Below are 18,748 nucleotides of genomic sequence, written 5' to 3' on the forward strand. Positions count from 1 at the left end.
CACTGTGTAGTATTCACTGTGTCGTATTCACTGTGTAGCATTCACTGTGTAGCATTCACTGTGTAGTATTCACTGTGTAGTATTCGCTGTGTAGCATCCACTGTGTAGCATTCACTGTGTAGCATTCACTGTGTAGCATTCACTGTGTAGCATTCACTGTGTAGTATTCACTGTGTAGTATTCACTGTGTAGTATTCACTGTGTAGCATTCACTGTGTAGCATTCACTGTGTAGCATTCACTGTGTAGCATTCATTGTATAGCATTCATTGTGTAGCATTCACTGTGTAGCATCCATTGTATAGCATTCACTGTGTAGTATTCACTGTGTAGTATTCACTGTGTAGTATTCATTGTGTAGTATTCACTGTGTAGTATTCACTGTGTAGTATTCATTGTGTAGTATTCACTGTGTAGTATTCATTGTGTAGCATTCACTGTGTAGTATTCATTGTGTAGCATTCACTGTGTAGCATTCACTGTGTAGTATTCACTGTGTAACATTCACTGTGTAGCATTCACTGTATAGCATTCACTGTGTAGTATTCACTGTGTAGCATTCACTGTGTAGCATTCACTGTGTAGCATTCACTGTGTAGCATTCACTGTGTAGCAATCACTGTGTAGCATTCACTGTGTAGCATCCACTGTGTAGCATTCACTGTGTAGCATTCACTGTGTAGCATTCAATGTGTAGCATTCAATGTGTAGCATTCACTGTGTAGTATTCACTGTGTAGTATTCACTGTGTAGCATTCACTGTGTAGCATTCACTGTGTAGCATTCACTGTGTAGCATTCACTGTACCATTCATTGTGTAGCATTCATTGTGTAGTATTCGCTGTGTAGCATCCACGGTGTAGCATCCATTGTATAGCATTCACTGTGTAGTATTCACTGTGTAGTATTCACTGTGTAGTATTCACTGTGTAGTATTCACTGTGTAGCATTCACTGTATAGTATTCACTGTATAGTATTCACTGTGTAGTATTCACTGTGTAGTATTCACAGTCTAGTATTCACTGTGTAGTATTCACAGTCTAGTATTCACTGTGTAGCATTCACTGTGTAGTACAGTATTCACTGTGTAACATTCACTGTGTAGTATTCACTGTGTAGTATTCACTGTGTAGTATTCACAGTCTAGTATTCACTGTGTAGCATTCACTGTGTAGTATTCACAGTCTAGTATTCACTGTGTAGCATTCACTGTGTAGCATTCACTGTGTAGCACTCATTGTGTAGCATTCACTGTGTAGCATTCATTGTGTAGCATTCACTGTGTAGTATTCACTGTGTAGTATTCACTGTGTAGCATTCACTGTGTAGTATTCACTGTGTAGTATTCATTGTGTAGTATTCACTGTGTAGTATTCACCGTGTAGTATTCACAGTCTAGTATTCACTGTGTAGCATTCACAGTGTAGTATGCAGTGTAGCATTCACTGTGTAGCATTCACTGTGTAGCATTCACTGTGTATTATTCACTGTGTAGCACTCACTGTGTAGCATTCACTGTGTAGCATTCACTGTGTAGCATTCACTGTGTAGTATTCACTGTAGTATTCAGTGTAGTATTCACTGTGTAGCACTCATTGTGTAGCATTCAGTGTAGCATTCACTGTGTAGCATTCACTGTGTAGTATTCACTGTGTAGCATTCACTGTAGCATTCACTGTGTAGTATTCACTGTGTAGCATTCACAGTGTACTATTCTGTGTAGCATTCACTCAGTAGCATTCACTGTAGTATTCACTGTGTAGTATTCACTGTGTATTATTCACTGTGTAGCATTCACTGTGTAGCATTCACTGTATAGTATTCACCGTGTAGTATTCACCATGTATTATTCACTGTGTAGCATTCACTGTGTAGCATTCACTGTGTAGCATTCATTGTGTATTATTCACTATGTAGCATTCACTGTGTAGCATTCACTGTGTATTATTCACTGTAGCATTCACTGTGTAGCATTCACTGTGTAGCATTCACTGTGTAGTATTCACTGTAGCATTCACTGTGTAGCATTCTCTGTGTAGCATTCATTGTGTAGCATTCATTGTGTAGTATTCACTGTAGCGTTCACTGTGTATTATTCACTATGTAGCATTCATTGTGTAGTATTCACTGTAGCGTTCACTGTGTATTATTCATTGTGTATTATGTAGCATTCACTGTGTAGCATTCACTGTGTAGCATTCATTGTAGCATTCACTGTGTAGTATTCACTGTGTAGTATTCATCGTGTAGTATTCACAGTCTAGTATTCACTGTGTAGCATTCACTGTGTAGCATTCACTGTGTAGCATTCACGGTGTAGTATTCACTAGTATTCACTGTGTAGCACTCATTGTGTAGCATTCACTGTGTAGCACTCATTGTGTAGCATTCACTGTGTAGCATTCATTGTGTAGCATTAACTATGTAGCATTCACTGTGTAGCATTCACTGTAGTATTCACTGTGTAGCATTCACTGTAGTATTCACTATGTAGTATTCACTGTATAGTATTCACTGTAGCATTCACTGTGTAGCATTCACTGTGTAGTATTCACTGTGTAGCATTCATTCACTGTGTAGCATTCACTGTGTAGTATTCACTATGTAGTATTCACTGTGTAGTATTCACTGTGTAGCATTCGCTGTGTAGCATTCACTGTGTAGTATTCACTATGTAGCATTCATTCACTGTGTAGCATTCACTGTGTAGTATTCACTGTGTAGTATTCACTGTGTAGCATCGACTGTGTAGTATTAACTGTGTAGCATTCACTGTGTAGTATTCACTGTGTAGTATTCACTGTGTAGCATTCACTGTGTAGCATTCACTGTGTAGTATTCACTGTGTAGCATTCACTGTGTAGTATTCACTGTGTAGCATTCACTGTGTAGCATTCACTGTGTAGCATTCACTGTGTAGTATTCACTGTGTAGTATTCACTGTGTAGTATTCACTGTGTAGTATTCACTGTGTAGTATTCACCGTGTAGTGTTCACAGTCTAGTATTCACTGTGTAGCATTCACTGTGTAGCATTCACTGTGTAGCATTCACGGTGTAGTATTCAGTGTAGTATTCACTGTGTAGCACTCATTGTGTAGCATTCACTGTGTAGCATTCATTGTGTAGCATTCACTGTGTAGTATTCATTGTGAAGCATTCACTGTGTAGCATTTACTGTGTAGTATTCACTGTGTAACATTCACTGTATAGCATTTACTGTGTAGTATTCACTGTGTAGTATTCACTGTGTAGCATTCACTGTGTAGCATTCACTGTGTAGCATTCACTGTGTAGTATTCACTGTGTAGCATTCACTGGGTAGTATTCACTGTGTAGCATTCACTGTGTAGTATTCACTGTGTAGTATTCACTGTGTCGTATTCACTGTGTAGCATTCACTGTGTAGCATTCACTGTGTAGTATTCACTGTGTAGTATTCGCTGTGTAGCATCCACTGTGTAGCATTCACTGTGTAGCATTCACTGTGTAGCATTCACTGTGTAGCATTCACTGTGTAGTATTCACTGTGTAGTATTCACTGTGTAGTATTCACTGTGTAGCATTCACTGTGTAGCATTCACTGTGTAGCATTCACTGTGTAGCATTCATTGTATAGCATTCATTGTGTAGCATTCACTGTGTAGCATCCATTGTATAGCATTCACTGTGTAGTATTCACTGTGTAGTATTCACTGTGTAGTATTCATTGTGTAGTATTCACTGTGTAGTATTCACTGTGTAGTATTCATTGTGTAGTATTCACTGTGTAGTATTCATTGTGTAGCATTCACTGTGTAGTATTCATTGTGTAGCATTCACTGTGTAGCATTCACTGTGTAGTATTCACTGTGTAACATTCACTGTGTAGCATTCACTGTATAGCATTCACTGTGTAGTATTCACTGTGTAGCATTCACTGTGTAGCATTCACTGTGTAGCATTCACTGTGTAGCATTCACTGTGTAGCAATCACTGTGTAGCATTCACTGTGTAGCATCCACTGTGTAGCATTCACTGTGTAGCATTCACTGTGTAGCATTCAATGTGTAGCATTCAATGTGTAGCATTCACTGTGTAGTATTCACTGTGTAGTATTCACTGTGTAGCATTCACTGTGTAGCATTCACTGTGTAGCATTCACTGTGTAGCATTCACTGTACCATTCATTGTGTAGCATTCATTGTGTAGTATTCGCTGTGTAGCATCCACGGTGTAGCATCCATTGTATAGCATTCACTGTGTAGTATTCACTGTGTAGTATTCACTGTGTAGTATTCACTGTGTAGTATTCACTGTGTAGCATTCACTGTATAGTATTCACTGTATAGTATTCACTGTGTAGTATTCACTGTGTAGTATTCACAGTCTAGTATTCACTGTGTAGTATTCACAGTCTAGTATTCACTGTGTAGCATTCACTGTGTAGTACAGTATTCACTGTGTAACATTCACTGTGTAGTATTCACTGTGTAGTATTCACTGTGTAGTATTCACAGTCTAGTATTCACTGTGTAGCATTCACTGTGTAGTATTCACAGTCTAGTATTCACTGTGTAGCATTCACTGTGTAGCATTCACTGTGTAGCACTCATTGTGTAGCATTCACTGTGTAGCATTCATTGTGTAGCATTCACTGTGTAGTATTCACTGTGTAGTATTCACTGTGTAGCATTCACTGTGTAGTATTCACTGTGTAGTATTCATTGTGTAGTATTCACTGTGTAGTATTCACCGTGTAGTATTCACAGTCTAGTATTCACTGTGTAGCATTCACAGTGTAGTATGCAGTGTAGCATTCACTGTGTAGCATTCACTGTGTAGCATTCACTGTGTATTATTCACTGTGTAGCACTCACTGTGTAGCATTCACTGTGTAGCATTCACTGTGTAGCATTCACTGTGTAGTATTCACTGTAGTATTCAGTGTAGTATTCACTGTGTAGCACTCATTGTGTAGCATTCAGTGTAGCATTCACTGTGTAGCATTCACTGTGTAGTATTCACTGTGTAGCATTCACTGTAGCATTCACTGTGTAGTATTCACTGTGTAGCATTCACAGTGTACTATTCTGTGTAGCATTCACTCAGTAGCATTCACTGTAGCATTCACTGTGTAGTATTCACTGTGTATTATTCACTGTGTAGCATTCACTGTGTAGCATTCACTGTATAGTATTCACCGTGTAGTATTCACCATGTATTATTCACTGTGTAGCATTCACTGTGTAGCATTCACTGTGTAGCATTCATTGTGTATTATTCACTATGTAGCATTCACTGTGTAGCATTCACTGTGTATTATTCACTGTAGCATTCACTGTGTAGCATTCACTGTGTAGCATTCACTGTGTAGTATTCACTGTAGCATTCACTGTGTAGCATTCTCTGTGTAGCATTCATTGTGTAGCATTCATTGTGTAGTATTCACTGTAGCGTTCACTGTGTAGCATTCATTGTGTATTATTCACTATGTAGCATTCATTGTGTAGTATTCACTGTAGCGTTCACTGTGTATTATTCATTGTGTATTATGTAGCATTCACTGTGTAGCATTCACTGTGTAGCATTCACTGTAGCATTCACTGTGTAGTATTCACTGTGTAGTATTCATCGTGTAGTATTCACAGTCTAGTATTCACTGTGTAGCATTCACTGTGTAGCATTCACTGTGTAGCATTCACGGTGTAGTATTCACTAGTATTCACTGTGTAGCACTCATTGTGTAGCATTCACTGTGTAGCACTCATTGTGTAGCATTCACTGTGTAGCATTCATTGTGTAGCATTCACTGTGTAGTATTCATTGTGTAGCATTCACTGTGTAGCATTCACTGTGTAGTATTCACTGTGTAACATTCACTGTGTAGCATTCACTGTATAGCATTCACTGTGTAGTATTCACTGTGTAGTATTCACTGTGTAGCATTCACTGTGTAGCATTCACTGTGTAGCATTTACTGTGTAGTATTCACTGTGTAGCATTCACTGTGTAGCATTCACTGTGTAGTATTCACTGTGTAGTATTCACTGTGTAGTATTCACTGTGTAGTATTCACTGTGTAGTATTCACTGTGTAGCATTCACTGTGTAGTATTCACTGTGTAGCATTCACTGTGTAGTATTCACTGTGTAGCATTCACTGTGTAGCATTCACTGTGTAGCATTCACTGTGTAACATTCACTGTGTAGTATTCACTGTGTAGTATTCACTGTGTAGCATTCACTTTATAGTATTCACTGTATAGTATTCACTGTGTAGTATTCACTGTGTAGTATTCACTGTGTAGTATTCACTGTGTAGTATTCACAGTCTAGTACTCACTGTGTAGCATTCACTGTGTAGTATTCACTGTGTAACATTCACTGTGTAGTATTCACTGTGTAGTATTCACTGTGTAGTATTCACTGTGTAGTATTCACAGTCTAGTATTCACTGTGTAGCATTCACTGTGTAGCATTCACTGTGTAACATTCACAGTGTAGTATTCAGTGTAGTATTCACTGTGTAGCACTCATTGTGTAGCATTCACTGTGTAGTATTCACTGTGTAGTATTCACTGTGTAGCATTCACTGTATAGTATTCACTGTGTAGTATTCATTGTGTAGTATTCACTGTGTAGTATTCATTGTGTAGTATTCACTGTGTAGTATTCACCGTGTAGTATTCACAGTCTAGTATTCACTGTGTAGCATTCACTGTGTAGCATTCACAGTGTAGTATGCAGTGTAGTATTCACTGTGTAGCACTCATTGTGTAGCATTCACTGTGTAGCATTCACTGTGTAGCATTCACTGTGTATTATTCACTGTGTAGCACTCACTGTGTAGCATTCACTGTGTAGCATTCACTGTGTAGTATTCACTGTAGTATTCAGTGTAGTATTCACTGTGTAGCACTCATTGTGTAGCATTCAGTGTAGCATTCACTGTGTAGCATTCACTGTGTAGCATTCACTGTAGCATTCACTGTGTAGTATTCACTGTGTAGCATTCACAGTGTACTATTCTGTGTAGCATTCGCTCAGTAGCATTCACTGTAGCATTCACTGTGTATTATTCACTGTGTAGCATTTACTGTGTAGCACTCACTGTGTAGCATTCATTGTATAGCATTCACTGTATAGTATTCACCGTGTAGTATTCACTGTGTATTATTCACTGTGTAGCATTCACTGTGTAGCATTCACTGTGTAGCATTCACTGTATAGTATTCACCGTGTAGTATTCACCGTGTATTATTCTCTGTGTAGCATTCACTGTGTAGCATTCACTGTGTAGCATTCATTGTGTATTATTCACTATGTAGCATTCACTGTGTAGCATTCGCTGTGTATTATTCACTGTAGCATTCACTGTGTAGCATTCATTGTGTAGCATTCACTGTGTAGTATTCACTGTAGCATTCACTGTGTAGCATTCTCTGTGTAGCATTCATTGTGTAGCATTCATTGTGTAGTATTCACTGTAGCATTCACTGTGTAGCATTCATTGTGTATTATTCACTATGTAGCATTCATTGTGTATTATTGTTGCATTGATTGTGTAGTGGTATTCTTGTGATAACCTTATTATTATATGTATTACTTCTTATTTTTGTTTGTTTTAATAATTTATGAGAGATGAAACTAATTTTCCTGTTCAATGAGAATAACTTTGTTTGTACATGTGATATTAAGACAATGAATAAAATATTGTGTATTTATAGGCTATTTGGTCCAAGACGAAAGATGACATCAGCTATAGCCCGATGGCATAGTCAATCAAGACCATTTAGTGACTCCTTGGAACAAGCCTATGCTGACAGAGTGGAAACAGAGATGCAGGAAATGGCTATACAATTACATAAGGTGATAATTGACATCTATTCATTGTATTCTCAGTGTCATCACACCCTATACTAATGTATACAATATTATAAATTTGATTCATTCAGGCAATCAAAGACACAGAGACAGCTACTGCACAGGTACTACAAGAAAAGGAATTACGGAATGTTGTTGAGGGATGCTTGATGGAAGATAAAAGAGCCTGGCAGCATGTACATGGACTAGCCACAGATACACGAAAAATATGTTATGATATTAAACTACTTTATGAAAGTATAAGGTACTAGAAGATTATAAACTAAATATGTTCATCATCTTTCTCCCACCACCATTGTTATCACATCTCCCCCTCCGCCATTTTCTTCCCACCACCATTATTATCACACCTCCCCTATCTGCCAAAATCTTTCTTCCACCACCTTTACATCACACCTCCCCACTCTGCCATTTTCTCCCCACCACCATTATTATCACACCTCCCCTATCTGCCAACATCTTTCTTCCACCACCTTTATATCACGCCTCCCCCACTCCGCCATTTTCTCCCCACCACCATTGTTATCACACCTCCCCACTCCACCAACATCTTTCTTCCACCACCTTTACATCACACCTCCCCTACTCCGTCGTTTTCTCCCCACCACCATTATTATCACACCTCCCCACTCCACCAACATCTTTCTTCCACCACCTTTACATCACACCTCCCCACTCCGTCATTTTCTCCCCACCAGCATTATTATCACACCTCCCCACTCCGCCAACATCGTTCTCCCACCACCTTTATATCATGCCTCCCCCATTCCGCCATTTTCTCCCCACCACCATTGTTATCACACCTCCCCACTCCACCAACATCTTTCTTCCACCACCTTTACATCACACCTCCCCTACTCCGTCGTTTTCTCCCCACCACCATTATTATCACACCTCCCCACTCCACCAACATCTTTCTTCCACCACCTTTACATCACACCTCCCCACTCTGCCATTTTCTCCCCACCACCATTATTATCACACCTCCCCTATCTGCCAACATCTTTCTTCCACCACCTTTATATCACGCCTCCCCCACTCAGCCATTTTCTCCCCACCACCATTGTTATCACACCTCCCCACTCCACCAACATCTTTCTTCCACCACCTTTACATCACACCTCCCCTACTCCGTCGTTTTCTCCCCACCACCATTATTATCACACCTCCCCACTCCACCAACATCTTTCTTCCACCACCTTTACATCACACCTCCCCACTCCGTCATTTTCTCCCCACCACCATTATTATCACACCTCCCCTATCTGCCAACATCTTTCTTCCACCACCTTTATATCACGCCTCCCCCACTCCGCCATTTTCTCCCCACCACCATTGTTATCATACCTTTCCACTCCACCAACATCTTTCTTCCACCACCTTTACATCACACCTCCCCACTCCGTCATTTTCTCCCCACCACCATTATTATCACACCTCCCCTATCTGCCAACATCTTTCTTCCACCACCTTTATATCACGCCTCCCCCACTCCGCCATTTTCTCCCCACCACCATTGTTATCACACCTCCTCACTCCACCAACATCTTTCTTCCACCACCTTTACATCACACCTCCCCTACTCCGTCGTTTTCTCCCCACCACCATTATTATCACACCTCCCCACTCCACCAACATCTTTCTTCCACCACCTTTATATCACACCTCCCCCATTCCGCCATTTTCTCCCCACCACCATTGTTAGCACACCTCCCCTATCTGCCAACATCTTTCTTCCACCACCTTTACATCACACCTCCCCTACTCTGTCATTTTCTTCCCACGACCATTATTATCACACCTCCCCTATCTGCCAACATCTTTCTTCCACCACCTTAATATCACGCCTCCCCCATTCTGCCATTTTCTCCCCACCACCATTGTTATCACACCTCCCCTATCTGCCAACATCTTTCTTCCACCACCTTTACATCACACCTCCCCTACTCTGTCATTTTCTTCCCACGACCATTATTATCACACCTCCCCTATCTGCCAACATCTTTCTTCCACCACCTTAATATCACGCCTCCCCCATTCTGCCATTTTCTCCCCACCACCATTGTTATCACACCTCCCCTATCTGCCAACATATTTCTTCCACCACCTTTACATCACACCTCCCCTACTCCGCCATTTTCTCCCCACCACCATTATTATCACACCTCCCCACTCAACCAACATCTTTCTTCTACCACCTTTACATCACACCTCCCCACTCCGTCATTTTCTCCCCACCACCTTTACACCACACCTCCCCACTTCGCCATTTTCTCCCCACCACCATTATTATCACATCTCCCCCATCCACCAACTTCTTTCTCCCACCACCTTTACATCACACCTCCCCACTCCGCCATTTTCTCCCCACCACCATTGTTATCACACCTCCCCACTCCACCAACATCTTTCTTCCACCACCTTTACATCACACCTCGCCTACTCCATCGTTTTCTCCCCACCACCATTATTATCACACCTCCCCACTCCACCAACATCTTTCTTCCACCACCTTTACATCACACCTCCCCACTCCGTCATTTTCTCCCCGCCACCATTATTATCACACCTCCCCTATCTGCCAACATCGTTCTCCCACCACCTTTATATTACACCTCCCCTACTCCGCCATTTTCTCCCCACCACCATTATTATTACACCTCCCCACTCCACCAACATCTTTCTTCCACAACCTTTACATCACACCTCCCCTACTCCGTCGTTTTCTCCCCACCACCATTATTATCACACCTCCCCCATCCACCAACATCTTTCTCCCACCACCTTTACATCACACCTCCCCACTCCGCCATTTCTCCCCACCACCATTATTATCACACCTCTCCACTCCACCAACATCTTTCTCCCACCACCTTTACATCACACCTCCCCACTCCGTCATTTTCTCCCCACCACCATTATTATCACACCTCCCCACTCCACCAACATCTTCCTCCCACCACCTTTACATCACACCTCCCCACTCTGCCATTTTCTCCCTGCCACCATTATTATCACACCTCCCCACTCCACCAACATCTTTCTCCCACCACCTTTACAGCACACCACCCCCACTCCGCCATTTTCTCCCCACCACCATTATTATCACACCTCCCCACTCCACCAACATCTTTCTTCAACCACCTTTACATCACACCTCCCCACTCCGTCATTTTCTCCCCACCACCATTATTATCACACCTCCCCACTCCGCCATTTTCTCCCCACCACCATTATTATCACACCTCCCCACTCAACCAACATCTTTCTTCTACCACCTTTACATCACACCTCCCCCACTCCGTCATTTTCTCCCCACCACCTTTACATCACACCTCCCTACTCCGCCATTTTCTCCCCACAACCATTATTATCGCACCTCCCCCATCCACCAACGTCTTTCTCCCACCACCTTTACATCACACCTCCCCCCACTCCGCCATTTCTCCCCACCACCATTATTATCACACCTCCCCACTCCACCAACATCTTTCTCCCACCACATTTACATCACACCTCCCCACTCCGTCATTTTCTCCCCACCTCCATTATTATCACACCTCCCCACTCCACCAACATCTTTCTCCCACCACCTTTACATCACACCTCCCCACTCTGCCATTTTCTCCCCACCACCATTATTATCACACCTCCCCACTCCACCAACATCTTTCTCCCACCACCTTTACATCACACCTCCCCACTCTGCCATTTTCTCCCTGCCACCATTATTATCACACCTCCCCACTCCACCAACATCTTTCTTCCACCACCTTTACAGCACACCACCCCCACTCCGCCATTTTCTCTCCACCACCATTGTTATCACACCTCCCCAATCCACCAACATCTTTCTTCAACCACCTTTACATCACACCTCCCCACTCCGTCATTTTCTCCCCACCACCATTATTATCACACCTCCCCACTCAACCAACATCTTTCTTCTACCACCTTTACATCACACCTCCCCACTCCGTCATTTTCTCCCCACCACCTTTACATCACACCTCCCCACTCCGCCATTTCTCCCCACCACCATTATTATCACACCTCCCCACTCCACCAACATCTTTCTCCCACCACCTTTACATCACACCTCCCCACTCCGTCATTTTCTCCCCACCACCATTATTATCACACCTCCCCACTCCACCAACATCTTTCTCCCACCACCTTTACATCACACCTCCCCACTCCGTCATTTTCTCCCCACCACCATTATTATCACACCTCCCCCATCCACCAACATCTTTCTCCCACCACCTTTACATCACACCTCCCCACTCCGCCATTTCTCCCCACCACCATTATTATCACACCTCTCCACTCCACCAACATCTTTCTCCCACCACCTTTACATCACACCTCCCCACTCCGTCATTTTCTCCCCACCACCATTATTATCACACCTCCCCACTCCACCAACATCTTCCTCCCACCACCTTTACATCACACCTCCCCACTCTGCCATTTTCTCCCTGCCACCATTATTATCACACCTCCCCACTCCACCAACATCTTTCTCCCACCACCTTTACAGCACACCACCCCCACTCCGCCATTTTCTCCCCACCACCATTATTATAACACCTCCCCACTCCACCAACATCTTTCTTCAACCACCTTTACATCACACCTCCCCACTCCGTCATTTTCTCCCCACCACCATTATTATCACACCTCCCCACTCCGCCATTTTCTCCCCACCACCATTATTATCACACCTCCCCACTCAACCAACATCTTTCTTCTACCACCTTTACATCACACCTCCCCCACTCCGTCATTTTCTCCCCACCACCTTTACATCACACCTCCCTACTCCGCCATTTTCTCCCCACCACCATTATTATCGCACCTCCCCCATCCACCAACGTCTTTCTCCCACCACCTTTACATCACACCTCCCCCCACTCCGCCATTTCTCCCCACCACCATTATTATCACACCTCCCCACTCCACCAACATCTTTCTCCCACCACATTTACATCACACCTCCCCACTCCGTCATTTTCTCCCCACCTCCATTATTATCACACCTCCCCACTCCACCAACATCTTTCTCCCACCACCTTTACATCACACCTCCCCACTCTGCCATTTTCTCCCCACCACCATTATTATCACACCTCCCCACTCCACCAACATCTTTCTCCCACCACCTTTACATCACACCTCCCCACTCTGCCATTTTCTCCCTGCCACCATTATTATCACACCTCCCCACTCCACCAACATCTTTCTTCCACCACCTTTACAGCACACCACCCCCACTCCGCCATTTTCTCTCCACCACCATTGTTATCACACCTCCCCAATCCACCAACATCTTTCTTCAACCACCTTTACATCACACCTCCCCACTCCGTCATTTTCTCCCCACCACCATTATTATCACACCTCCCCACTCAACCAACATCTTTCTTCTACCACCTTTACATCACACCTCCCCACTCCGTCATTTTCTCCCCACCACCTTTACATCACACCTCCCCACTCCGCCATTTCTCCCCACCACCATTATTATCACACCTCCCCACTCCACCAACATCTTTCTCCCACCACCTTTACATCACACCTCCCCACTCCGTCATTTTCTCCCCACCACCATTATTATCACACCTCCCCACTCCACCAACATCTTTCTCCCACCACCTTTACATCACACCTCCCCACTCTGCCATTTTCTCCCCACCACCATTATTATCACACCTCTCCACTCCACCAACATCTTTCTCCCACCACCTTTACATCACACCTCCCCACTCCGTTATTTTCTCCCCACCACCATTATTATCACACCTCCCCACTCCACCAACATCTTTCTCCCACCACCTTTACATCACACCTCCCCACTCTGCCATTTTCTCCCTGCCACCATTATTATCACACCTCCCCACTCCACCAACATCTTTCTCCCACCACCTTTACAGCACACCACCCCCACTCCGCCATTTTCTCCCCACCACCATTGTTATTACACCTCCCCAATCCACCAACATCTTTCTTCTACCACCTTTACATCACACCTCCCCACTCCGTCATTTTCTCCCCACCACCATTATTATCACACCTCCCCACTCAACCAACATCTTTCTTCTACCACCTTTACATCACACCTCCCCACTCCGTCATTTTCTCCCCACCACCTTTACATCACACCTCCCCACTCCGCCATTTTCTCCCCACCACCATTATTATCGCACCTCCCCCATCCACCAACGTCTTTCTCCCACCACCTTTACATCACACCTCCCCACTCCGCCATTTCTCCCCACCACCATTATTATCACACCTCCCCACTCCACCAACATTTTTCTCCCACCACCTTTACATCACACCTCCCCACTCCGTCATTTTCTCCCCACCACCATTATTATCACACCTCCCCACTCCACCAACATCTTTCTCCCACCACCTTTACATCACACCTCCCCACTCTGCCATTTTCTCCCCACCACCATTATTATCACACCTCTCCACTCCACCAACATCTTTCTCCCACCACCTTTACATCACACCTCCCCACTCCGTCATTTTCTCCCCACCACCATTATTATCACACCTCCCCACTCCACCAACATCTTTCTCCCACCACCTTTACATCACACCTCCCCACTCTGCCATTTTCTCCCTGCCACCATTATTATCACACCTCCCCACTCCACCAACATCTTTCTCCCACCACCTTTACAGCACACCACCCCCACTCCGCCATTTTCTCCCCACCACCATTGTTATCACACCTCCCCAATCCACCAACATCTTTCTTCTACCACCTTTACATCACACCTCCCCACTCCGTCATTTTCTCCCCACCACCATTATTATCACACCTCCCCACTCAACCAACATCTTTCTTCTACCACCTTTACATCACACCTCCCCACTCCGTCATTTTCTCCCCACCACCTTTACATCACACCTTCCCACTCCGCCATTTTCTCCCCACCACCATTATTATCGCACCTCCCCTATCCACCAACGTCTTTCTCCCACCACCTTTACATCACACCTCCCCACTCCGCCATTTCTCCCCACCACTATTATTATCACACCTCCCCACTCCACCAACATCTTTCTCCCACCACCTTTACATCACACCTCCCCACTCCGTCATTTTCTCCCCACCACCATTATTATCACACCTCCCCACTCCACCAACATCTTTCTCCCACCACCTTTACATCACACCTCCCCACTCTGCCATTTTCTCCCCACCACCATTATTATCACACCTCCCCACTCCACCAACATCTTTCTCCCACCACCTTTACATCACACCTCCCCACTCCGTCATTTTCTCCCCACCACCATTATTATCACACCTCCCCACTCCACCAACATCTTTCTCCCACCACCTTTACATCACACCTCCCCACTCTGCCATTTTCTCCCCACCACCATTATTATCACACCTCTCCACTCCACCAACATCTTTCTCCCACCACCTTTACATCACACCTCCCCACTCCGTCATTTTCTCCCCACCACCATTATTATCACACCTCCCCACTCCACCAACATCTTTCTCCCACCACCTTTACATCACACCTCCCCACTCTGCCATTTTCTCCCTGCCACCATTATTATCACACCTCCCCACTCCACCAACATCTTTCTCCCACCACCTTTACAGCACACCACCCCCACTCCGCCATTTTCTCCCCACCACCATTGTTATCACACCTCCCCAATCCACCAACATCTTTCTTCTACCACCTTTACATCACACCTCCCCACTCCGTCATTTTCTCCCCACCACCATTATTATCACACCTCCCCACTCAACCAACATCTTTCTTCTACCACCTTTACATCACACCTCCCCACTCCGTCATTTTCTCCCCACCACCTTTACATCACACCTTCCCACTCCGCCATTTTCTCCCCACCACCATTATTATCGCACCTCCCCTATCCACCAACGTCTTTCTCCCACCACCTTTACATCACACCTCCCCACTCCGCCATTTCTCCCCACCACTATTATTATCACACCTCCCCACTCCACCAACATCTTTCTCCCACCACCTTTACATCACACCTCCCCACTCCGTCATTTTCTCCCCACCACCATTATTATCACACCTCCCCACTCCACCAACATCTTTCTCCCACCACCTTTACATCACACCTCCCCACTCTGCCATTTTCTCCCCACCACCATTATTATCACACCTCCCCACTCCACCAACATCTTTCTCCCACCACCTTTACATCACACCTCCCCACTCTGCCATTTTCTCCCCGCCACCATTATTATCACACCTCCCCACTCCACCAACATCTTTCTCCCACCACCTTTACAGCACACCACCCCCACTTCGCCATTTTCTCCCTACCACCATTATTATCACACCTCTCCTATCTGCCAACATCTTTCTTCCACCACCTTTACATCACACCTCCCCTACTCCGTCGTTTTCTTAAATTTCTTTATAGTTATTAATTCATTTTAGAAAGGCTCGTTTTCTCCTGGGAACTACCATATCCTCAGAACTTTGATGAGCTTTGGTGATGATTTTTGCCCGAATTAAGGGTCAAAATATTTTGGGAAAAATGCAAGAAAGTTTGAGAAAAGGTCTGGAAGTGTCTTGGAAATCATTTGGCTCTTGGTGCTATAGACCCTGTCCCCTCTCTACAATCTTCCTCCCACCACCATTATTAACACACCTCCCCACTCCACCTCTTTCCTCCCACCACTATTATTAACACCACTCCCCACTCCACCTCTTTCCTCCAACAACCACTTTCACATTATGCCCCCATTCCACCACCAACTTCCTCCTCCTCCATGCATTCCCACTCAACTACCTTCTATGCATATCACACCTCACTATTTTCCCCTAAATTCAAATGTTCACCGCTATAACCATTTTCCCCCCTTTCCACCTTTTCCAATTTCCAATAATGTCAAACAATCACACTAAGTCTTATTATTTTCACAATAGGTTGTGTCAAGAAGAACTGACAAAGAGGTTAACAATCTTATATTCATCAACTATGAATGCATTTGGCAATGGAACTATGGAACATACAACCAATCAAATACCAGGATTTCATCAGCCAATCAGAATGCATGATAGAACAAATCTTGGTCCTGTTAAAGACAGAAAGCTGTTTGATGACAGGTCAGCCAATCAGTCAGGAAATACTGCCATGCAGTGTGGTGCACGCTCACAAATGATAGATTTATCAATTTTAAATACGGATGAAGTCATATCAATGCTAGATCACTATACTAAGCAGATGGGCAGGGCTGTTTCCATGGCAACATTTAATATGGACCAGTTAGTAGGCCAGGAAAGATCCAGTTATCCTCAGGATGCACTGGAGGTGTCTGATACTGGAAAGCTCTTGTAGCCAAGCTTTTAGCATTCCTGAAACATTGATGAAGGGCAATGTTTATTAAAGGTAATATCTCCTTGTAAATTTTGCCATTGTTCTTATCATCTCTTGTGGTTACAATAACTCAAACAGTTTTTATCTGATCTGTTTTAAGCTTGAATATTTTATAAACCAGGTTTTGGCCAAGTTACATTTTGGCATGTGTTGTATGTATATATTTCAAATATCAGTGAAATTTCAAGTAAAATATTTCTTCTGGTCACAATTAATTAAAAAAAAAATTCTGAAATTTTACTAGTCACAAAAAAGTTCAATTTGTGCCTGACTAGCATGTATAATTTTCATGCCATGAGTTAAACTTTGGCTAAAATAAAATACTTAGAATTAAGTGCACAGACATTTATACTGGTGGTAATGAGATTCAGATGTAAAATTTACGTTCTTTTCTTAATGAAACTCTTTTTTAATGAAGCTTAGTTCCTTGTGTGAAGACGTGATTAGTTTTTGATTGAAATGTGCACTTATTATTATTTTAATTATCATAATAAGCCAATTTTTAGCCCTTTACTGATGTCTTGAGAAATAATCATCTCATTTCAATGATATTTGGTTCATAGGTTTTCTGGGATACTCCACAGGGCCACTGTGTTTTGTGCATGAAATCTGTGTATATTAAATGTCTAACTTGCATAAATTAGCATTTTCAAAAATATCTCAAAAACAACTCAACTTGATACGTAGCTGCCCTAGGAGTAATCCAAAAGAGTGTGATTAGTTTAAGGTAGTCAGTCACTGATGGTTGATATTGTCAGTGACTAGTTGGTGTAGTCAATCAGTGAAAAATTGGTGTAGTCAATCAGTCACTGATGGTAGATATCATAAGTGACTAGTTATTGTAGTCAGTCAGTCACTGATGGTTGATACCATAAGTGACTAGTTATTGTAGTCAGTCAGTCACTGATGGTTGATATCATCAGTGACTAGTTATTATAGTCAGTCAGTCACTGATGGTTGATATCATAAGTGACTAGTTACTGTAGTCAGTCAGTCACTGATGGTTGATATCATAAGTGACTAGTTACTGTAGTCAGTCAGTCACTGATGGTTGATATCATCAGTGACTAGTTATTGTAGTCAGTCAGTCACTGATGGTTGATATCATAAGTGACTAGTTATTGTAGTCAGTCAGTCACTGATGGTTGATATCATAAGTGACTAGTTACTGTAGTCAGTCAGTCACTGATGGTTGATATCATAAGTGACTAGTTATTGTAGTCAGTCAGTCACTGATGGTTGATATCATAAGTGACTAGTTATTGTAGTCAGTCAGTCACTGATGGTTGATATCACCAGTCAATGATGAGTTTTCTGAAATAGACAAACACCCCATCAATTCATTATCAGTGACTAGTTATTGTAGTCAGTCAGTCACTGATGGTTGATATCATAAGTGACTAGTTATTGTAGTCAGTTAGTCACTGATGGTTGATATCATCAGTGACTAGTTATTGTAGTCAGTCAGTTACTGAT

General features: G+C 43.3%; 1 protein-coding gene across 1 annotated transcript in view; it reads left to right on the forward strand.

Annotated features, from left to right (window-relative positions):
- LOC102806883 (ankyrin repeat and SAM domain-containing protein 3-like) overlaps positions 1–18,045 on the forward strand; it is a 103,479-nt gene extending 85,434 nt beyond the window's left edge. Inside the window, exons 10-12 of the mRNA XM_085499496.1 lie at positions 7,708–7,849; positions 7,936–8,108; positions 16,822–18,045. Coding sequence (XP_085355622.1) covers positions 7,708–7,849; positions 7,936–8,108; positions 16,822–17,233 — 727 coding nt within the window. The 3' untranslated portion in view covers positions 17,234–18,045. The remainder of the gene's footprint in view (positions 1–7,707; positions 7,850–7,935; positions 8,109–16,821) is intronic.
- Positions 18,046–18,748: the final 703 nt, after the last annotated feature.

The sequence above is a fragment of the Saccoglossus kowalevskii genome, chromosome 5 (genome assembly GCF_978046115.1).
Source record: "Saccoglossus kowalevskii chromosome 5, keSacKowa6.1, whole genome shotgun sequence".
NCBI classification, from domain to species: domain Eukaryota; kingdom Metazoa; phylum Hemichordata; class Enteropneusta; family Harrimaniidae; genus Saccoglossus; species Saccoglossus kowalevskii.